Raw genomic sequence first — 21,918 nt, 5'->3', positions numbered from 1 at the left:
GTGACTGCTGAGTCAGATCTCTGCCTGAACTTGATGGCCGAGGACCAGACCAGACAGGACCGAACGAAGGGCCAGCAGAGCGATGGTCTTCGTCCAGCGTCAGCGAATTCTCTCCTCATGCGCCCGGCGCTTCTTCGCTTACTGAAGAGGCCGTCCTCCGTCTCCATCCTGCAATCCCTCGCATTGACTCCCACCGGAATCGAGCAATTGGATCACACGCATCGGTGCTTGCGATGCCAGTCGCGGGCGAATTCGCAGCAGCCAGCACAGGTCGACAATGCTGGGAGCCATAATGGCGGAGTACGGCGCTCACAGAATTACCCGGCACATCATACAAGACCGCCGATGAGCTTTCCCGTCCACGAGATTGAACCCACGCGAGAGATCGAGAACGCTGTGCCTACTTTTCACACCGACAATCTCGAAGCAAGCAAATACGCGACAAAAGACTTGGGACTACGGCCAGAGGCACTCGAATTTGAATCAGACATTGGTCACACCAATGACCCAGGAACGCGTCTCGTCGACCAACCGGAGAACAGAAACAACTTCGACTTGTGGGAGGAGCTTCTGCGGTTCCGCCAGCGCCGCTATGGGGATAAAGGGACGCTTGATATATGGGAGGCTCTGACAGTACGTGTGGATGGAGTTTGTATCCCCTTGAGCGGGGCGCGGGCAGATTTCTTCTGGAAGAGCTTTGTGGATCTTGGGCTGAAACGGGAGCTTCTCCTCAAAGAGGTTGTGAGCTATGCTGTCAGTCTCTGTGAACGGGAAGGAGGTTGCTGGTCCCAACTGTACGAGCGCGTTGTGGGCGGGCTCCTCGACCGCGGAATGACGAACCAGGCCGTTGAATACCACCGACAGCTTCAAAATACTCACTTCAGGAACCCCGATGACCTGGTGAAGATTCTTCCGTTGGCCCTATCGCCAACATCTTCCGCCAGCACGCTCCCGATTACCCTAAACGGATTTCAAGAAGAGACCGCCTCTCACCCCGGAATCAAGGCCTTCAAGGACATGTGCCGTACAACAGACGGCCATTCCATCTGGTCTCCTGTGATCAAGATATTTTTGCAGCATGGCTATGGGACAGAGGCATTGAAGATGCATGATTTTTTGGTCCAACGCGGGGACCATCCTCAGACTTTCGAGGAGATGCAGCCGTTGTTGAACTGGGCGTATCATGTCTCGAAGAAGAGAGCATATAAGCGACTGCTAGAGTATTCCGATCAAAGGTTGCTGGCTGAGACCTCCGCTGAAGGATCAGAGGAAAACGCAGAGAATATACCAGAAGAGAAGACCCTCAAGGACGATATGGGGGCCCGACTGTTCGCCACTCAAGCTCTTAATATTGAAACCATCATTGCTGGTTTGAAAATGTTCGGCGTCACCGCAATTGGTCCACGCACGCTGCGTGAGATGGCTGCGAGAGCGAAGGACAGCCACGACATTCTGGAGAAGCTGAAAAAACTCAAGCAATCTGGCATCTCAGTCGGAAACAGCGTCTTTTCGCAATTGATCCAAAAGCTGGCAGCCGAAAACCGTTCTATCCTCCTTTCCGACCTCCTTTCCAGCGATCAACATCCCGACGCAGTGGAGGATGCCCGCGTCCAGGAGTCGCTTCTCGTTTCATATTACATCGCAAAGGACTCGCGGCAGTACAACTTGTCGTTGGCCATTCTTACGGAACTCCTTCCCGACGGACAGGGCCTCTATGAAGTACATTTTCGAAAACATGTTGCTGCCGCGGAATGGCGTACGGCATCCAAGGTCGTGGATGAAATGACTCTCTGTGGCAAGGTCATGAGCCAGGACAGCATGGATTTTATGGTTCAGCAAGCTCTCACGCCTCGTCGAGTGGGACACCGTCCCCCCACACGTCCAGGACTTTCCGACCGCGATGAGGTTCTCTTCGTTTTCAAGATCCTTCAGCGTGTGGTTCCCGCTGGGACCCATGCCAGTAGCTCGATCTGGGTGGAACTGCTGAAGCGCCTAGGCATGGGGCACTACTGGAGCGAACTTCGAGAATGCTGTCGATGGCTGGCCCGTCAGTATGGGCCTCCGGAGCGGAATCAACAGCTCTGGGCGCAGCGTTCGCCCTCCGGACCAGCGTCACCGCGGCCGAAGTATGGCGAAGACCAACTCATGCTCGATCTCATCTTCAGCCCCAAAATGCAATACGCTATCGTGGAATGGGGCTTTCAGGAGCGCATCCACCCCGAAACGGATCCGCAGCAGCTCGTTCCGTGGGTGCGTGGCCTTCTCCTCCTCCGAGAGCTGGAGCAGGCCGGTGTCCGACTCCGCGAAGCCTGGATTCGCCGCGCCTGTCGATCCCGCCTCGCCGTGCTCTTTAATCAACCTGGACCCTCCGCACGCCGTCTCAACCGCAGAGTGCGCGAGTCCAACCTGTGGAGCCCGGAGCGGTTAATACTGGATATGTTTCGCGCCTGGGGCAAGTCGTCGCTGTTTGGCGGGTTGGAGTCGAGACCAGAGCTCTTGGCGTATCCGCACCGGTCGCCCTTGTCGCTGCGCCGCACAGCCCGGGTGAAATGGAGAGGCCCATACGTCAGGAGGAAATATACTACTTTCTAGGCAGCGCGCGATGTACATAGATCCGCATCAACCATTATCGATAACGGCCCTCTCCTCGCGTCGGAGCGTTTGTTTACTTGGCCTGCGCGGCGTGAACCGCAGCAATTCCACGTCCACAATACACTATTTAGCATAGCACATAATCAGAATCTGTTGTCCTACGTAATCGTCCTACGAGGCAGTGTCGTTCTTGCAGGCCCACCCGCCTGAAACCGTGAAATAAAAATAGTTGAGACGGCAACGCGGCCTGGACCCAATACGGATGTAGGGATCGCCACCTTTAATTCCTCCCACCTCCCTTTTAACTTGTCACTCGACTCCCAGTATTTCCGACGTACCGTATTCCTTCTTGGCTTCTTCTATACCCCAGTGCAATCAATAAACAGACCATGCGCGCCCTCCCCCTTTTGGCCCTGCTGCCCTTCGCGGCAGCCGCCAACCTGCATGCCGCGCGCTCCTCCACAACGGCCTGCAACAACTCCCCAGCGCTATGCTCCAAGTCCTACGGCGAGATCACGCATCTCGGCGCGCATGACAGCCCCTTTGTGCACAGCTCGGCGACGGGCAACTCATTGGCGGGCGACCAGTATGCGACCCATGGTTACTGATTCTCCGAGATTCTCAGACTGACGCGCGGCACCCCAGATACTACGACACCACGACACAGCTCGATTCCGGCGTCCGCCTGGTCACGGCGCAGGTGCACAAGAGTAATGGCGAGTGGCGGCTATGCCATTCTCTCTGCGAGCTGATGGATGCTGGGCTGTTGAGCACTTGGCTCGGAAAGATTAAGACGTGGTTGGATGCTAATCCGAACGATGGTAGGTCACTAACTATTCTTGTGGAAACAAGGAGCAGAGCTAACAAGCCCATTAATCTCTAGTGGTCACCGTGTTGCTGGTCAACTCGGACGGTGCGACGGCGTCAGAACTGCACGCGCAGTTCAAAACAGCCGACATCACCGACTACGCCTACGAGCCCAAGTCGTCGAGCTCCGCGCCATCCTCCTGGCCCACGCTGCAAGAGATGATCAACGACGGCAAGCGGCTAGTGACCTTCGTTGCGTCGATCGACGCCTCCGAGGAAGCGCCGTACCTGATGGACGAGTGGACGTATCTCTGGGAGAACCCGTACGACGTCTCGTCGCCGACGAATTTCTCGTGCGTGCCGAATCGCCCCCCGGCCGTAGCTGGTGACACCTCTACCGCGCTGTCGTCGGATCGGCTCCCGCTGATGAACCACTTCCTGTACTCTGAGGGTCTCTCGTTCATTGGGGTCGAGTATCCGAATGCGAGCTACGTGTCCACAACGAATGCGCCGTCTGGTGGCGTGGGGAACTTGGGCAGCGCGGCGACGAAGTGTAAGAGCGCCTGGGGTGGGCGCCAGCCGACTTTTATTCTGGTGGATTTCTTTAACAAGGGCCCGGCTATTGATACTGTCGACAGCCTGAACAACGTTACCAACGCTGTTGGCCGTTCTTCGATTTCGGCGTCTAATTCGACGCATTCCAGCGCCGGTTCGACGACGGGTAACGTGTTCACGTCCCTAGTGCACCTGGCCAAGACCGCTCGCTCGGGCGCCACCCCGTCCATTGGCAATTGGGTCTGGGTTGGTGGGAACTGGGGGAATCTTCTCGGGGGAGGGATCTCCTTTTCGTAAGGGGTCGGGATTTGCCTTTCCTGTTGTTCTTTATGTTCTCTTTCTATCTGTTGTTTTTTTCGGAGTATGGGCCTCGGGATATGGACCGGTGCATAGAGCATAGCTCCGGGTATTGTTATGGGCACTTGGGATGAAAATGGGGGGTTGGATTGGCGTTTGGTATATGGATTAATGGATTCTGGCTGGATATTGAAAGCGCCGGGTATATTGGTTTGTATTCGCAGACGAATGATAAAATGACCCATCGATATGGCTACATCTACTCCTTACCCAGCAACTCCCGGACTTTATTCACCTTATCCTCCGCCGTCTGCAATTTATCAGTCCTGCACAAAGAAGCAAGTCAGAATCTCTCCAGCGTAGCGCGTCATCGATAGACAAGATCAACACAAAACAGAAACACACCTCGACCCAGATCGGATATCAGACTGGATGCGCACAACCCCTTGCTCATGAAGGAGGGTATGCGCCTGTCCGATGACCTGATGAACACGGTCCCACGATCCCTCTGTAGAAGTCAAGTGGTCAGCAATTAGCGCTGCATGAAAGAAAGCAACCAAGCAAGACATGCGTGCGTACCGAGCGTCGTGCCCGCTGAATGCATCGTGTATTTCACCCCGGACTGCTCGATCAGGCGCTGGACGTCGGCGACCTGAGCGGAGACCGAGGGAGACGCTGTGCCGATCTGGGGAAGTTATTAATCACTGGTGAATGATGAGAAGAGATCAAAATGAAATGGGATCATTACCGGGATCAGGCAGAAGTCGGCGGTGCAGTGGGACGGCGTGGGAAGGGAATTCATGCTGAGGATGAGGATGAGGGTGAGGGTTTGTTGTGAGAAAGAAAGATGCTGACTGCATCCAATAAAGAACTGATGCAATGACGTGCACTAAACCTCGCCGGGGATGGACCCAGGGGTGAGCGCCACTGATCGACCGAATCTTCGCTAAACCCTGTCCTTTTCTTTCGTCTTTCTTTTGCTTCTCTCTTCTCAATCATAAAACAGTGGACAGACACTCTCACATCCTCCCGCCGCGGGGGATCAGCGCCACTCCGAAAACCTACTCCGACGATCGCCTTGGCCCCTTCCTGATTATTCATTCATGACATGCATGAATGAACGATCCTGGTAGCTGCTTGTTATGGTTCAATTTCTCATCTACAATATTATCCTGACCTCCCATCTCTGAGATCCGCTTCTTTCGGACCGGGGCAGACAAGCCATGCTCTTGCGCGCCTCGCTTATTCTGCTCGTCACCCCGGATGCTCAAACCCCATCTTTTTGAGCTCCCCGCGGGGGTTCAGCTCATCTACCTCGCCGAGGGCGGTGCCAATGTCATTTACCGCTTTGTTGCGTCTGCTCCGGTCAAATCCGCGCTCGCCCTGAAATCACCGCTTTCCACCGCGGGGGTGGAGGCGTGCAGCGGCGTGCCGGCTCAGCTAAGGGGCAAATTGCTGCGTCTGCGCAAAGAGACCGCGGCCGATATCCCGTACCAGGAGATCGTGCGCAATTTCGACAATATCATCAGACCGCTCTTCAAACCGGAAGAGCTAGTCGAACAGACTCTGATCCGGCTGCCCGAGGGGCTGATCCAGCGCTGCAACGAACAGCTCCGCCTTGCGGAAACTAACGGTCTACGCCCGGCAAAGCGCCATGGCGGCTATCTCTGTGTGAATGAGTCCTTTGGTCTTGTCATCACCGACATGACCACCGCAGACGACCCGGGAGCCAGTATGGCTGAGCTGAAACCAAAGTGGCTTACGCCGTCGCCCTCGGCGCCCTCGACGGCACGCCGGTGCCGCACGTGCGCGTTGAGGGAGATGAAGAATCACAACGTGCAGAGTCTGCAGCAGACGGGCCATCGGCGATCGTTTTGTCCGTTGGATTTGGTCTCGGAGCGGTTCGAGAATGTGCTGCGCGCAACCGCCTTTATCAAAGGATGCGGGGATCGCGCACATCTAGCCCGCATATTGTACCGCAACTCGACTCTTCAGAAATTGCAGTCGCACCAGAAAGCCATGAAGAATGTCGGATTACATGGTCCGCCGGCACAGTCGCGGGAGATGTCTGTTGCGATGACGCTAAGGGATTGTACCATGTTCATTAAAGTGAGTCTGGTTGGATTATTTCTGGCTGCGTTTGTTTGTATGTTGACACTATATGCAAAAGATCCCTCGCGACGACAAAGCCCCCGTCGAAATCCGCCTTGGCGATCTCGACATGAAAGCCGGTCTAGGCGGCAAAGCCGAGTACTGGCTGGATGTGGAGACCCAGCTCATTAGTGAAGGTTGGTATCAAGGCACGAATAGCAGTCAAGAGCATAGCGAGTGCGCTCTGCAGAGCTCGAGGAGATCTACTCCCTCGGCATGAATTGCTGTTTTCTTTCACTTGAATCTCGTTCTTGAATTTTTACAGATCGGCTGGTACAGGCTCGTCAATTGCACTTTTCTAGTTGTCTACCCGAGAAGGAAACCGTGCATAGAGGTGTTTGGTTTGTATATTACCAAGTGGTGTTCGTTATGCTGCGATTCAGATCGATGTCTTTGGGTGGTTGTCTGATTTTTGTTCTCTGGATTTTGTTTAATGGGCGGCTGTCTGAGATTATTTATTTTATTGTTATAAAGTATGTAATGACTATCCCATCCACATTCAATGGAATATTTCTATCATCTCTCTTATCCTTTTCATACCCAAACACTTGGTCATCACATTTTAGACCCCGAGTTGTATAGATCAACAGCCTTTTATTGCTGCCTCAGGCCGAAAACATGACTCAAAACAAATCCCCTTCCTGACTCGTGCGTGCGCTTTAACTCCTTGGAGAAAAAGCAACTTTTACCACCAATCCTTGATACAGAAACATGCAGCCAGGAATCGGTATTGGCGTTTTTATCTATAATGCCGAAGGCAAATTCATCATAGGCAAGCGGCTGGGGAGTATTGGCGCAGGTCTGTCCGGAACCCCAAAGCAATCGTGTCTTAAAACTGACACGTGTATTTCAGGAACATGGGCGCTCCCGGGTGGACACCTTGAAATTGGCGAGTCATTCGAAGACTGCGCGGCACGGGAGGTGCGCGAAGAGACGGGCCTGGATATCCACGGTCTGGACTTCCTGACGGCCACCAACAGCATCATGACGAACGAAGGCAAACACTACGTCACGATCTTCATGGCGGGCTACCTATCTGACAAGAGTGCACAGCCTCGGGTAAGTTTGGGGTACACTATTCCTATTAGTTAGTGTTTGATACTCACAATTTGCAAGCTCCTCGAGCCCGAGAAGTGCGCGGGATGGGAATGGGTGAACTGGGACGATCTCCGCGAAGATGGCGAGAAGGAGATGGCATCTAACGTACTGGGATTGGATGATCGACGGCTTTTCCAGCCTATCCTAGATCTGATCCACCAGCGGCCGAAATTTCAAGCACATCCAAATAAGTAGAAGTTGGAGCAAACTGGTGACACAAGACATCGATCCCATCTCTTGTTGGATCCAATCATCTGAATAGCCATTGATAGCGTCAATTATTCATATTTGTACTCAGGCTCTCGGATAATGCTTCAAAAAGATATATAAATGGAATATCAATTGCGATAGTGGAACAGAAAATCATGGATTGCGAAGAGCGAATGACCTTGGCAGGGGCCTAAATCTAATTACTGATAGACATTTCCTCGGGTGGGGTAAATTCTGCAAGCCGTTACAGTACATATGATTATTAGGCATAGATGAGGCTCTTGGTCCGCCTCGACCCCAAGGAGCGCAGTGATCGACGTGCGTTCAACAAGCATGGCTTAGCTGCTGCAACTATCTATAATTTGTATGGTAGATGGAAAGTTCCACAAGGCCGTTGGTCCCATCTCCGGCCTAATTCAATAATAAGATAAGGATCACTAGCATCAAGTATGCAAGGCTATTCGTAAACACATATGCTACTTCGTCCATTCAACTCGCACCAAAGATCCAGTCCTCCACGATTACAGCAATGATGACAACCTTTTTTCAGAGTCAGGTCAGATTGGTGAATAATCGATGGCATCGGAAAGCTTACCAGCGACAGGTCCACGCCGGGAGTAATAATCACATCCAGAGCGGGCCGATACCCTTGGCGCGAGCCGCGCATCAAGGCCAACTTTTCATTATGCTGGATACTTTCGCGCACCTCGGCGACCTTCCGATCGCCATCCACAATATCGAACAGTGCTAACGCATTCCCGTGCCGCTCAACCTGAAGCGTGAGCTTCTTCTCCTGCTCGCTCTTGTTGTGAATGGCAGCCGCATTCTCAAACGTAATGTTGAAGTTGCCGGCCGAGGGCGAGCTGAGTGACCACCGCGGTGTCCCCATGGCTATACTGCCGTTATTGCTGCCGGGCAAAGAAACGGACCAGATATTGGTGAATGAGATCCTGCGATGCAGCTCGAACAAAGGCAGTCCCGAGGCGTCGCGAAACTCGCGGCATGATCGGTCATTATATTTCCTTCCTGTCACTGTGAACTGTGGTGATCCATCTTCGTCTGTGATTCTATATGCGACCGCCGACTTGGGGCGACCTTCGGGCCGAAGCACAAGGCGGGTTTTCGAGGCTGCGATCAGTTCCTTGCGGATAGCGATATGGCGCACTGGCGATCTTAGGGTTTTACGCGGCTTCCGGGAGGAGGCTTGGGCTATGCGATGCTCATAGTATTGAGTCGTCATGTTGTTATCGTAGTTGGGAGTCGTAAGAGGAGCAATGAGGGGCAGCCTTTATATCTGCGGGGTTGGGTGAATAGGTGAAATTGCGTGAGGTATTTGGATATCTTAAGCGATAACTTCATTGGCTGATGCATGTTTGTGCAACCCCTCCGTGTACAGTGCCAAGGGAAGCCTTGCACGCCACTTTCAACGAGGTTGTGGCTGTGTAAGATACATGTCCAAGACAACGAGGATGACTGCGATGGGTTCATATTGATGTAGCTGCACCCTTTGTTTGTTATATTATGTTGGATAATTGTCTTATTATTGTCCCGGTCCAGTAACCAATCTTCCGGCTTATGATTAGGGCAAACAAGTTATAGTGAGCGCTCTCGTCAGCCTGGGTTAATAACACTCCCTCCCCCCTCCCCCTTCCTTCTTCTCCTTCACTAAGCGCCCTCTCAAGAGCCTTCAATCACGTCGATCGAACACCGTCATGGCTGATCGCGAAGAATGGAAGCGGCACGAAAGAAAGTTCATTGACCGTTTTTTTCAGGAAAAAGTGCCCAAGGTTTTGGGGAATGAGGCTGCCTCTCTTTGCACGGAGGATATTTGCATCCAATATGCAAAGGCCGTTTTGGAAACTGACGACGTCTTCGCTGTCAACAACCAGGGCTCCAACAGCTTTACCCTCCAAACCCTAGGAACGATTATTCAATTTCGCCTCAAGCCACAAAAAACCGACGTTCTTGCGTTAGCCAACGAGATCTACGGGGACCTAGTGCCCAAAGTCAATTTCCACGACGGGTTTCTATTGCCAGTCTACAGCTCTAAGGTGATATCCGGACAGGTGCACTTGCTTCAGCCATTTCCGGAAGAGTTTCCTTTAGAACGGGAGAAAACCACCGTCACTGAACTCGGGTTGTTTATTGCAAGAGCCGCTTTTTTCGAACAGCCGACAGTACTCGCGAGAAATGTCAGTTGGACGGATGCCGCTCTAGAAACGCTAAACCGTCTAGTTCAAAACGATACCCTAAGGATTTATGCTCCGGAACTCTTCGGCCTCTTCCGACGCCTACAGGATCAGGTCCATCTGTTAGAGAGCCTACCCCGAGTTCTGACACACCATGACTTTTCACAAGTGAACATCCTTGTCAACGATTCTGGGAATGTCACTGGTGTGGTAGACTTCGACGAGGCGGGGATTGAGGCGTTTGGAATGTGCATATGGGGATTATATGAATGTTTCTTTGGGAGTATGGAGGCCGGCAAGTGGTCATTCTACAACGAAATGCCGGTGCTTGCGAACGCCTTTTGGGATTCTCTATGGGCCAACACTCCCCCAAGCCTAAAGCGAGCAGAATCTGAGACTGCGGTCAAGGTCTCTTTAAGTATCGGGGTGTTGAACCGGTATTTTATTGACGGAATGATGGACGAGATAGACATGTCGAAGAGAGTCCATCGCCTATCACTCGAGTATGCCAGGGGAATATTGCCTCGGGTTTGGGAATAGGAAGATTCTCGGCTTATGCAATTATCAACGGAACAGGGTAATGTATAGGGATAATACAGCTTATCGGAGGAGCGCGGAAGTTGGGTTAATTGGTAGTATTCGATCAAAGGCAAATCAGACACAGACACGCACTCCGCTGGTGTCATCCCGATTTCAGTGAACGAGCGAGATGGCTAGATCACTTCGATTGTAGTGAATCCTAGAATCAAGTCAAAGTGCCTCTTACTTTTGCTCCCCTGACTGATCACTAATGCACGTCTGCAAAAGCAATGAGTTGAGCTGGTGTATGAATAGGATTTTAGGCGGTAGCGAGGGAAATGAGGGATGTGTAGAACGGCCAAACGCCGACATCTAAAGAACCGAGCTCCCTGCGGACTACAACTCATTGGGACTTCCCGTACATACTCGCTAGTTAATTTACCACTAATTAGCGCGTTGACGCCTTTCGCACACACCTCCGTACGTAAGTGCATTATTGGCCAGCGGCGGTTGTGCAAAGATACCAAGCACTACTACTGCTGCTGCTGACCTGCTTAAGGCGCCCCGTCTCACCATTGCGCCACGCCTCGCTATCTCAACTTCGGCGCGGGAATTTGTTCGCGTCGACTCGATCGCTCACCGTCTCTTGAGGCTTTACAAGATCCCTCTCTTCTCCTCTGATCTACCTACTGTCTAACTGTCTAACTGCGTTAAATCCATCCAGACTACAGCTCACGACAGGCCGGCATTATGAGCGACATGAGTGAGGTTGACGTTCTTGTCATTGGAGCAGGTAAGATGGCGACATCTCCTTTCGCATCCTTCTTGGAATCCATCTACTAATTCACATGTCGAACCAGGTATCTCGGGGATTTTTGCAGCCAAATTTTGGCTTGATATCCACCCTGATTCTCGACTTATTATTCTCGACAGGGACAGTTGCATTGGGGGTACTTGGAATTCGCGTAAGTCGACTCGCGTCTTGTCCCTTATCTTCAGCTTCACTTACTTTTTGTCGGCTGTAGGACGCGGCTACGATTCCTTCTGGATTCAATTTACGATAGGAACGGCTGAATTCTCAGACCAGGCCATGCCACGACCACCAGACGAGGACGTCTATCTTGAGTTCTTCAAAGCCAAGCATACGACAAAGTACCTCAACGACTATGTCGATTCGCATAGCTACGGTGGGCAGACGTTGCGCGATAGAGTTAAACTCTCAATTGAAGTACAGTCGGTTCTGAAGATCCAAAGTGGGTGGACTGTGGTGTCCAAAGAACGAGAGTCTCCACTACAGCACACGTTCAAAACTGCCAGATTAATTGTTGCCAGTGGCTGCACTTCAATTCCTAACATGCCTTCGCTTCCGGGAAAGGACGGTTTTCTCGGTCAAGTTCTTCACCAGGACGGTTTCGGTTCATCCAATGTCCTGACCTCGCCAGATGTCAAGAATATCACCGTCCTGGGTGCTGGAAAATCATCTGGCGATATGGTTTACGAAGCAGTCAAAGCCGGCAAAACCGTGTCTTGGATTCTCAAAGCTACCGATACGACTGGTCCCGGTTTTTTTCTCTCTCCAAAAGGAGTCGGGCCATACAAAAATGCGTTTGAGATAGGAATGACTCGACTAGCTGCAACTTTCACTCCTTCTTTTATGAACGGAGCGAACTGGTGGACAAGTCTCCTTCATTCTTCTAAATTTGGCTCCAAAATAATGGCTGGCTTCTGGGACTCTATCAACACGACAGCTCGAGCAGAGGCCGACTTCCAACGAAGTAGTCTGCAAAACTTTGACAAGTTAGCCCCACACTCGCCGTAAGCTAAGATTTATTCCCTTCCAGATAGTTGTTGTCCTCGATAAACACTAAGTCATACAGGATATTCTGGCAAAACTGTACAGGCGGACTTCTTAACCACCAAGATTTCTTTGACACTATTGCAGACAATGTTCGCATTTATTTTGGGGATGTTGATTGCCTCGAAAAAGATGTACTTTGTCTGCAAAGTGGCGAGAAGATACCTACCGATGCTCTACTCTGCGGCACAGGCTGGCAGCCTTCGGTCCAGTTTTTCTCCGAAGAGCAGTGCAGGCAATTTGGTTTACCACATCTAGTAGCCCACGAGCCACCAAAGGAGAGAAGCCACTGGACGGCTCTCGAAGCTGACGCTGACGCAAAAGTTCTCGCCACCTTTCCGCAGCTTGCAAACCCTCCTCCGATCTGTTTGAAGCCTACCCCCAAGACCCCATACCGGCTGTATCGACATATTGTTCCTTTGTCCGAATCAGGCGATGCAAGTAAAGATCGCTCTATTGTCTTTATTGGCCAGGTCGTGGTAGGCAACTACTTCCCTGTTGTGGAGTGCCAATCAATGTGGGCGACAGCCTATTTTGACGGGAAACTGGATTTGCCAGGTGTGGAAGAGCAGGAAAAGGATGTGGCTCTGTCCACAATGTGGTGTCGGCGTCGATACCTTAGTTCCGGACGTCAGGGCAATACCATGACCTTTGAGCTCGTCGGATATACGGATGTCTTGTTAAAAGACATGGGCCTCCGCACTCACCGCAAAGGCTGGTTCAAAGATATTTTCTCCTCCGTCTGGGCTAGGGACTTCAGGAGCTTGAAAGCAGAGTTCATGAAGAAGTATGGGTACAATGAGACCGAGAATTAGATATGTTTGATGGTTGCCGGCCCAAAGCTGCCCAGCATTACAGAAAGCGGCAAGTGATTCTTAATCTTTATTTATTTCTATAACCTGTTCACGCAAGTTGTTTCATAGTACTGTTAAACCCGTTACGAATCCATGCGTATTTTGGAGTGATGTAACGGTCGTTAAATATACTTTTAAAGGGCGGGTTAATTTTATCATTGTTTCTGGGGTAAAATGGCGGGTTAGAAATGTTCTTTGAGGGTGGTCAATTTTGAGGTAAGTAATGGAATAGCGGGCCGGGTGCCTAAATGCGGTCGAATTTAGCTACCTCGATCATTCCTGGGGCGGTGAAATGGGTTGAAATGGCATTTAGCAATGAGTTCATCGAGTGGCTAGATCTAACCGTAAGGCTGAAACCCTATTTGGAGTAGTTGGGGTGGGGGAATCAGGAACTTCTATACTCAACGCCAGAATGTCTCCTGACTCCATTTGATTCCATTGACTTTAATGACAACAATGATTTTATATACCCTGCGTTGTTTAGATTCATTGTGTAGCTACTCACTTGGAGGCCCTGTGGCTGCTTTGCAATATACACCCGGCCAGTGCTAAGCACATGGCAATGCATGTTCCATCTTCCAGATCTCCCAGAACTGCCGTAGTCTGCTGCATCTGTAATCGTATCATCGGCACAGAGGCTTGGTAGGTAGATTTGCATAATACTCAGACTGAATTTTACATGCACGAAGGCATCAAGTTATTTTGAAAAGTGATATCAGATTAGATTATGCAGACAGAGCTGACACTAAGATCTGTACCTATTGATAGAAGCATTGCAAGATCAGGGGGAGCTAAGCAGAACAAGCCGCCACTGCATCAAACCCCATCTCAAACGTAGAAGAATAAAACAAAGATATCGTCATCGATTTCGTCGAAACACACCAGAAACAATTCCAGCTCCTGACCAGGGTATGATCCATCGTCCAGGAAGACGACCAGAACGTAATCAGTATCCACAAAGATGGGGCAAAACACGTCTAGTTATCGCAGAGGGAGGATGGATTCAATCGAGGATGTCACACAAAGTAAATGAGGCCAACAGCCAGAACAAGAACCGAGTGGTTGTTGATACCCTTGACGAAGGAAGCACCGTTTGAGTGGGCAGTAGCCGAGGGAGCCTGGGTGCTGTTGACGAGGCTCACTGCACCAGTGGTCTTGACAGAGTACAGCGAGACCACAGATTCAGTGTAGTTGTTGTTGCCGCCGCTGGTGATTGTCTTGGCAGGAGGGATGGGATGAGTCGCGGTGTTGAAGGTGGCTGGCACCTCACCAGTGGGGTGAATAGTGAAGTGAACAGTCGAGATGCCACCCTCAGGAGCAGACGCAGTGGAAGGGGCTGGGACTGGACCAGGAAGAGTGATGTGCACAGTCGAGATGCCTCCAGCACCAGAGACAGTGGCAGCGACCGTGGTGGGAAGAGTAATGTGAACAGTCGAAATGCCACCCTCAGGAGCAGAGACAGTGCTCGTACCTGGCATAATGAAAGGAGGCAGCGAGATCTCGATAGTGGTCAGAGTGGAGGTAGGCTCGCACTCAGTCACAGTGACAGTCACAGTTCCTAGCCTTTATTAGCTTTGTGTATACAATTTGAAAAAGAAGGATAAACATACCAGCACGGGCGAACAGGTGGTTGGCCAGGTAAGGCAGGTTGTCAACTGCAAGAAGCAAGACGTGCCAGGGTCAGGCCATCAACATGAACAAAAAGAAAAAGGCGCCGAGAGAAACTTACCACCACGTTCAGCGACAGCATCGGTGTCCATGGCGAAAGCACCGGGGACCGGGAAGCCAGCATCTGATAGATGCGAGGACGGGTCAGTGTTATCAAGTTGATGAAGAATGTGGTCAAGAGCGACAAAACTTACCAAAGATGCCAGTGAATATGACCAGCAAAATGGCAAGCCATCCGACCAGAGAGAAATTGCCGAAAGTAGGCATTTCGAAACGAGTGCTAAGCAGAAGCTTGAAGATTGACGGAACGAAAGAGTATGAAGATGAAAGGGAAGCGGAAGTTGATGGAAGAGGGGCGGAGAGAGGAAGGAAGAAAGAAGAGGAAGAAGAAGAAGAAGAAGAAGAAAGAGAAAAACAGGAAAGGAAAACAAGAACACAAAGGGCGTGACACAATTGCATAGCAGGGCAGGTGCGACTCTGTTGTTGCTAATACGGAAGGCACGAAAGGGCACGTGCCAGGCGGTTAGGGCTGAACGATAGGAACAAGCAACATGGAGAGGACCGGTGCAATCAGGAACAGTGGCAGTAGACTTGGCGATATATCTCATAGGTCAAATTGATATTCCTGAGTATATATGGTTCAGCCTGGAAGTAGTAATCTCTGCCCATAACAAGTTGATTCCCCAGACAGTTCTGAGCGGAAGCCTTTATTCATGATGCTTCCATGAATGGGCATATAATTAGCCATCTTGCGCCAGGTTTACCTCCCCTAGTAGGAGTAGAAAAGGCGGACTTATTGCCAGCATCTCGGCCAAGGAGAGCAAACGATCCACTCAGCTGTTGCTGGAAGTAAACAGCCAGGTTCAAGGAATGTGGTTCTATTGATGTAGAATTAAACTACACACCAACCCAAAACTAGATTGACAAACAAGCTTCCCATCCGCGACACCTGTCGGCAGTTAGTTGCAACGACGTAAAACCTGCCTCAGCCCAGCCCATTATTGAGGGCCCACAGCCAAACTCCCGATTTCGACAATGCACAGCATCTAGATCGCGACCGCGATCTACCAATCAGAATGGGACCACACTCTTCTGGGATTGGAGAACCGTTAACGATAATATACCGGATCCAATCAAATACCAACCGCTTTCCGTGGGCGGTAGATACCAAAAACCGCTAGACCTAACGGGGCAGCTCGATCTCCATTACGGGACGAGCCGTCGTTTGGGAATGGTGGGGAATAGTCAGCTCCGCTTCCATGGGTAGGGAGATGGTATCACGGAGTACTGTGAATGGGTCATGGGATGGATTCTATGATAGTATGAAGCTACATCCCTGCCAGAGTGCCTTGCCGTTTTGTGTCGCATCTGACTGGGAGAGCGCGAAATGGACGTGAGATTAAGGCCCCACCCGTCGATGGACCACAGACCGTTCTGGAGCTGGGCCGGAGTTATTGAATCAGCTGTCCGGTAAGTTTATTGACCGACCTGAATCAGCGCCAAGGGGAAATATAGTGCGGTCCACTCTGGATGTAGCTTCCCAGCCAATTAATGGAAGTCGGATATCCCCGGTCCATACAAGGGTATTGATTCATTTAGCTATATGAACGCCACCCCTAATGTTCCTTTCCCCCGTTAATTTTACCTCCACTGACTCCTTCGTCGGTTCTGAAGACCCCAAACCGCTCACGGGGAGGTCTGATCATACGACAAAAGTCAAAAGAGCCGTGAACCAAGGGGGCGAATAAGAGAACGAGAGCTCCACCCCGAGTTTGTGCCACACACCCGCCGCCACAGTGGAAATAATACAGCAAACGGCTGTCAACCCATGGATGGCCATCGCCCAATTAAGAGTTCTCAGGGAAATCGGAAAACATACCCGGATGATTTCGGAGCGTCCATTCGGTAGCTGACAGGACTGGACTACTGGCCCAGCCAATGAGCGTCCCAGGCTGTTTTTAGCAACAAGACCCCCTTCGGTTACACGAAGTTTTGACCACCGTGGGGATCTGACTGGCGGAAATTATTAAAACAGACCTCGATAAAGAGTTCTTCCTTGGGAAATAGAACGGGCGCGAGACCCAAGTCCACACGGGAAAAAAAAATCTGTCGTGTTCGCGTTCGCTTGCCGTCTTGGAACGAACCCGTTCGGCAGTACGTAAATGAACCGTTCTTTGCCCCCAATGCCAAGCACTACGCAAGTCGGATTTTGTTTTCTGCGAGGCCTTGCAGAAAGTATGTAGTCCCGTGATTGCATTTCATGTGCCTGAGCACCTACTCTTTAAGGCAAGGCAAGGATTCCGAAGTAAATAAGGTCGTGCTGGCACGGTCATCGTATTCTGTACCTATGCATCCCGTCCAAAACCAAAGGTTGATTTGCAATTCCTCTCCGCTAATTCACAAACCGTTACATGCAGAGAAAGAAAATCCGAACAGTAAACACAGCAAAATAAATGATTAACTCGGGACAGGGTATTAACGTCATCGTGTACTTCGTTCCTCTCTTTCACACAGATCCGACATGTCAAAGAAAAAACTGCTCCGTGGCCCTTCGACTCCCATTCTGTCGTTGGGAATGATGACGCCCCGTTGGTGCGGCGCGAAATAAAACAGGGAGAAAACAAATAAAAACACACAAAAAAGACAAAAGCATATTGCGACAGGGTATCATTGCTCGGAGACTCGTGTATCATCTCCGCAATCAACGCCCTCAAAATGATGAGTTATGAAAAAACCACCTGACCCAGTGGACAAAGGAAATGTGGGAAATAGAAAACAGTCGTGTCCTTCCGGCCCGGAGGCAAGGAGACGAGAAGCGAGGGGGAGGGGGAGAAAGGCAGATCATCAGTATATCAACTTGATCTCGACGCCCATGGTATCGGTGTCAGCGTCGGTGCCGTCTGGGCTGCGAGCTTCGCAGATGTCGGCGACCATGTCTTGGCCTTCGGGGAGTTCTTGGACCACGTCGTCATCCACCATAACTTTGAGACCGTTGCGATTGACGTGCAACACGCTGACCACGCGCGAGGGATCGATGTGCTGCTTCTCGGAGATCTTGCGCAGCAGCTCTCCGACGGTGCGTTCGGTCAGGTAGACGGCGCGGTAGTAGTCCAGCGGGGGTGATTCGGTGCTGGGAAACCGTACGTAGAAGCAGGCAATTGGCTTGCGAGGCCGTTCGGCTGGTGGTCGGTATGTCGAGTCGATGTCAATGGCCTCGATGCATCCTGAATCGCCGGCTGTGGTTCTCTGGACGGTGGTGGGATGGTTCTTCAATTGACGGAGGGGCATGTGAGGCGAGTTCAAGGATCCGCAGCTGTTGCTCGGAGAAAGAATAAAGGACTCCACGGACTGCTGCGATCCACCTGTGTTCTGGCGATCTAACACCTCGATTTTGACACTGTCGCCGTTCGACTCTCGTGGTAACCGAACCGGATACATATCGGGATCATCACCTTCTTCACCGCGCAGGCTCAACGTGCTGACAGAACGAGTCGATGAGAACATGGCCTCCATCATGGCAAGCTTGGCGTGCAGATCGTCCTCCAAGGACATTTTCTCGCACTGCCCATCTTGTGAACTAGCCGACCACGTCCGCTTGTGCTTGACCTTCATCGAACGATCCGTTCCCTTGCCGTTGGCACTAGTGCTACCGCGCTTCCGTTTGCCAAATCCGCCGCCCACCTCCGCCTGCGCAATCTGCTGCCTCAGCTTCTCGATGGTTTTCTTGACATGCGCGACATCGTTTGACAATTTCCGCTCGGCGCCGTGATCGCGGAATAGTTTCACTTTGCAGTAGCACACCTCCGAGTCTATCCCTTGCTCTGTATCATCTGCTGGTGACAATTTCTGCGTTTTCGCGCAGAGCCGGACCGGAATACCTTTCACACCTTTCGAGTGGCTGAAATCGGTTGAGAGGAAATTGAATCGCACTGGAATAGAGCAGTCGGAGGCACCGGTGGCCGGATTGGCCGTCCATGTGACGACGAAGCCGTCGAAAGAGGCATGCTCGACATGGATCTGTCGGTGCTTGGAGTCCTCACCACCGCCCTGAAGCGGATCAACATATTCAACGGCCAACAATTTGCCACCGCGCTGGTGCGACTCGCTGGAACCCCGCCCCTCTTTCCAAAGCTGCCAACACGTAGATGGTTTTGCGCGCTGTTCTTCTTCGTCGAAGGAGACGCGGACGTAGGTTCGATATTGAACGGGTTGCGAGCTCATCAGCGGCGGGTTTGGGTCCATTACTTTCAGGTTGTACGCTTGGCCTTTGTTGAGATAGGTGATGGGGATCTCCTTCTTGTCCTTGACCATGGCGGTCGGAGCACGGAGCGAGACATGATAGCGGAATCTGGAACGGGAGCGTTAGTAGGGACGAGATAATGGTTATTGTGGGAAGATGCTCCAAACTCACTTTTCACCGGATGGATTCGCATACGACATGTCCACCTGGCCCGACAAATCTGTAGAACCAGTGATATTCGATGTCGCATCCATGTGCATTTCATTTGAATCGGTAGTTTCGTCCATTGGGTCATAACCCGAGTCGCCTCGGTGCATAAATGCGCTGGGCGCAAAGGACGACTGTTGCTGAGCATGCGCATACATGTTCATGCCCGGCATTTGTTGGGCGTATATTTGTGGGTTGTATTGTCCCATAGTGCTCTGAGGCGGCACACCTGAGACGGCAATCGGCAGAGACAGGGGCGTCATTGAATTCAGTCCCAGGGTCGGTGTGTGCAAGTCGCCGGCCTGGCTGTGCCATAGTGCGCCCATGCCACCGGAATTAGGAGTGTAGAAGCCCGGGTGTTGGCCGGCGAAATTCATCATATTCAGCGATTCTGGATCCATGAACGAGGGCGTGAGGTTCAGGTCCAGAAGGTTGCGGGGGGTGCGTTGTTGTTGGGAGGGAAACTTCATTTCACCATCCTCCATCATTCTGTCCCCGAATCCCGGACCGTCAGCGTTGGCTCCGAAACGGCCTGGAAATGCGTACCTTGTGGGCATCATTGGATCGCCCGCTCCCTCGTTGAGAGGGCCTGTTCTCTGCTCGTCGGATTCTCTTTTGGGTACAACATCTCCAAAGGTACGCTGAAATCGGCTGATGAGCTCGTCACCAGGCTTCTGGGAGTTTTTTCTACACAAAGCAGGACAGTCAGCACTTGGCAATTGCTTCCAATCAACCATTTTTTTGTTATCGCGCAGCACATACCGGTTGCTAAACATTGAGGGTGAGTTAACCGGCGGAGAGATGGTCCGGAACACCCGAGCGGAGTCGGAGAAGTGACAGATCAGAGGGAAGAGGCAGGCAGTAGACTAATGTACAATATCTGGTGTGCGAGGACCGGACGCTGCGACGTTCGTGCCCGGGCAGCTTTTCGATGCTTTCCCGCTCTCTCTCTCTCTCTCTCTCTCTCTCTCTCCAGATTCACCAGATGATGGGGCAATCCGCAGGAACACAGATAGCCTCGAGGAACACTAGGAGGAGATCATCCAGGCCACTCCGATCTCAATGCAATCACAACAGGGTGAGGAGCGCAGAGGAAGCGCAATGGCCGAAAGGTGGATGGCACCGTGGGTGAGATCGTAACCAAATATTCGCGGGAAACCGAAAGTGGTTGTGTAAAAGTTGAGGGGGAGTGTCGAGAATCAATGCAAGAATATGAGGGAGGGTGCGAGGAGGTGTCCCTTTCTTTTTGTATTATCGGGGGAAGAAGAGGGTGAAGGGGAAAAAAAGTAGCGAGAGTAGTAAAGCCGCGAGGGGTTAATGAAGGAGGGGAGGCAAAAAAAGGTGATGACGAGCCTTAGGTCAGACAGAAACGAAAAAAGAAAAGAATAGAATAGCCACGGTCCATGGAGCCTCTAATAATGAAGACCCACTAGGAAGATGGGAAGGGGCCCTGGTATCAAGTGTGGCTAAGGGGGGTGGAAGGAAGTGTGGTTGGAGAAAGAGGAAGGAGAGAGGAGAGAGACGGAAGCTTATGGGAGCGCGAGAACGAGGGTTGCCACTATGCACTGTATAGGATGAGCTCCGATAAGGACTAGTTAGGGGCCACATGGGGCAAATGAGAAGACCGACAAGCAATCTGTTTTTTTTTTTTTTTTTTTTTTTTTTCCCCTCTAACAATTGTCTTTGAAGTTTGTTTTGTGTTAGTATTTCACAGTTGATTGATTACATACCAGGGGGAGACATTAGTACTGTGGATTGGCAAAAGAAATGGAAAACAGACCCAAGGATGGGGATCGGTGGGGGGGAAGAACTAAACATTTTACTATACAGTGGTAATTTACGGTGTAATTTCGGGGCAAGCCACATACATCTTTCCCACCGTCTGTTTGATGCACCACCGTCATGATGTCAACTGCTATGCTATATAGCCAATCGGGGCCGACCAAAAAACAGCCAGAGGGGAGCGAGTGGTTCTCGCTATGGATCGTAGTCCCACGATGTCTGAGTTGATCTGATCCTTGTCCGTGCAGCCCGGAAATGAGTTGACACTTCCTACAGTCAGTGCGGTCTTTCCTCAGGCGGCGAGACGCCGAGACGGTCTAGTTCGTTCCAACGAAAAGCGTCGCCGGACACCCAGCACGGTCTGTGGCGGTGCACATGTCGCTCCTCGGCATTTCGTTTAAATTAGCGTTTTGGACTCCAGAGGCCCAGACCCAATGAATAGGTAGGTACTTCTGCGCGAAAGGCACAATAGCCCCGGGTAAACCCCCCGCGTCAAGCTGTCATGAGCTCTCCGGACAGCCGTTGTGGCCATGACTGGTGGCCACTCAGCCCGAGCCACATCTACGGATCTTCACATTTCAATTTTGCCTTTCAGTCGTGTCTCCCCACAGTCAGTAATACCGATTGCGAATCCAGCGCGGCTTAACCCGCGCACGCTGCATCCCATGGATCAATGACGGATGAGGTGGTGTGGCTGTTCGATCGACCTTCGTTCTTTATCGGTACTTGCTTCCAGGTGTGGTAAAGGATTGCCGTATTTGTCTGGCTCGAACTCACAGCGTGGCATCTTCCACGAACTGTCTGTGGCTATTAGCTTTGTCCTCTACTTCCATTCTGTACCTGGACCCACGCATACACTAGCCTGACGATCCGGTACCAAACTCTCGCCATTGC

The 21,918-nt window shown here is 51.5% G+C and overlaps 9 protein-coding genes across 9 annotated transcripts; 5 read left to right on the top strand and 4 right to left on the bottom strand.

The window, feature by feature from the left end:
• Positions 1–33: 33 nt before the first annotated feature.
• On the top strand, positions 34–2,592 carry PFLUO_LOCUS4641 (uncharacterized protein; the record flags this gene model as incomplete). The annotated part of the gene is made up of 1 exon (XM_073782013.1): positions 34–2,592. One exon carries the CDS (start codon positions 34–36, stop codon positions 2,590–2,592), a length of 2,559 nt encoding a protein of 852 aa, XP_073638710.1.
• Positions 2,593–2,981: 389 nt separating this feature from the next.
• Positions 2,982–4,251, top strand: PFLUO_LOCUS4640 (uncharacterized protein; the record flags this gene model as incomplete). Its single annotated transcript, XM_073782012.1, has 3 exons — positions 2,982–3,178; positions 3,238–3,413; positions 3,476–4,251. The coding sequence occupies 3 exons, from the start codon at positions 2,982–2,984 to the stop codon at positions 4,249–4,251; spliced, it is 1,149 nt and encodes a 382-aa protein (XP_073638709.1).
• Positions 4,252–4,510: 259 nt separating this feature from the next.
• On the bottom strand, positions 4,511–5,053 carry PFLUO_LOCUS4639 (UPF0045 protein M15; the record flags this gene model as incomplete). The annotated part of the gene is made up of 4 exons (XM_073782010.1): positions 4,511–4,577; positions 4,657–4,759; positions 4,831–4,936; positions 5,000–5,053. The coding sequence occupies 4 exons, from the start codon at positions 5,051–5,053 to the stop codon at positions 4,511–4,513; spliced, it is 330 nt and encodes a 109-aa protein (XP_073638708.1).
• Positions 5,054–5,514: 461 nt separating this feature from the next.
• PFLUO_LOCUS4638 (Inositol-pentakisphosphate 2-kinase) lies at positions 5,515–6,622 on the top strand (the record flags this gene model as incomplete). The annotated part of the gene is made up of 2 exons (XM_073782009.1): positions 5,515–6,360; positions 6,422–6,622. The coding sequence occupies 2 exons, from the start codon at positions 5,515–5,517 to the stop codon at positions 6,620–6,622; spliced, it is 1,047 nt and encodes a 348-aa protein (XP_073638707.1).
• A 491-nt stretch (positions 6,623–7,113) lies between these two features.
• Positions 7,114–7,695, top strand: PFLUO_LOCUS4637 (uncharacterized protein; the record flags this gene model as incomplete). Its single annotated transcript, XM_073782008.1, has 3 exons — positions 7,114–7,201; positions 7,256–7,461; positions 7,519–7,695. The coding sequence occupies 3 exons, from the start codon at positions 7,114–7,116 to the stop codon at positions 7,693–7,695; spliced, it is 471 nt and encodes a 156-aa protein (XP_073638706.1).
• Positions 7,696–8,199: 504 nt separating this feature from the next.
• PFLUO_LOCUS4636 (uncharacterized protein) lies at positions 8,200–8,950 on the bottom strand (the record flags this gene model as incomplete). Its single annotated transcript, XM_073782007.1, has 2 exons — positions 8,200–8,250; positions 8,306–8,950. 2 exons carry the CDS (start codon positions 8,948–8,950, stop codon positions 8,200–8,202), a joined length of 696 nt encoding a protein of 231 aa, XP_073638705.1.
• Positions 8,951–11,168: 2,218 nt separating this feature from the next.
• PFLUO_LOCUS4635 (uncharacterized protein) lies at positions 11,169–13,088 on the top strand (the record flags this gene model as incomplete). Its single annotated transcript, XM_073782006.1, has 4 exons — positions 11,169–11,211; positions 11,279–11,383; positions 11,444–12,233; positions 12,296–13,088. The coding sequence occupies 4 exons, from the start codon at positions 11,169–11,171 to the stop codon at positions 13,086–13,088; spliced, it is 1,731 nt and encodes a 576-aa protein (XP_073638704.1).
• Positions 13,089–14,143: 1,055 nt separating this feature from the next.
• Positions 14,144–14,887, bottom strand: PFLUO_LOCUS4634 (uncharacterized protein; the record flags this gene model as incomplete). The annotated part of the gene is made up of 3 exons (XM_073782005.1): positions 14,144–14,685; positions 14,738–14,782; positions 14,857–14,887. 3 exons carry the CDS (start codon positions 14,885–14,887, stop codon positions 14,144–14,146), a joined length of 618 nt encoding a protein of 205 aa, XP_073638703.1.
• Positions 14,888–17,639: 2,752 nt separating this feature from the next.
• Positions 17,640–20,018, bottom strand: PFLUO_LOCUS4633 (uncharacterized protein; the record flags this gene model as incomplete). Its single annotated transcript, XM_073782004.1, has 4 exons — positions 17,640–19,143; positions 19,207–19,731; positions 19,789–19,929; positions 20,005–20,018. 4 exons carry the CDS (start codon positions 20,016–20,018, stop codon positions 17,640–17,642), a joined length of 2,184 nt encoding a protein of 727 aa, XP_073638702.1.
• Positions 20,019–21,918: the final 1,900 nt, after the last annotated feature.

Source organism: Penicillium psychrofluorescens, assembly GCF_964197705.1.
Source record: "Penicillium psychrofluorescens genome assembly, chromosome: 3".
In the NCBI taxonomy this organism is placed as follows: Eukaryota; Fungi; Ascomycota; class Eurotiomycetes; order Eurotiales; family Aspergillaceae; genus Penicillium; species Penicillium psychrofluorescens.
This window is presented reverse-complemented; position numbering and strand designations above follow the sequence as displayed.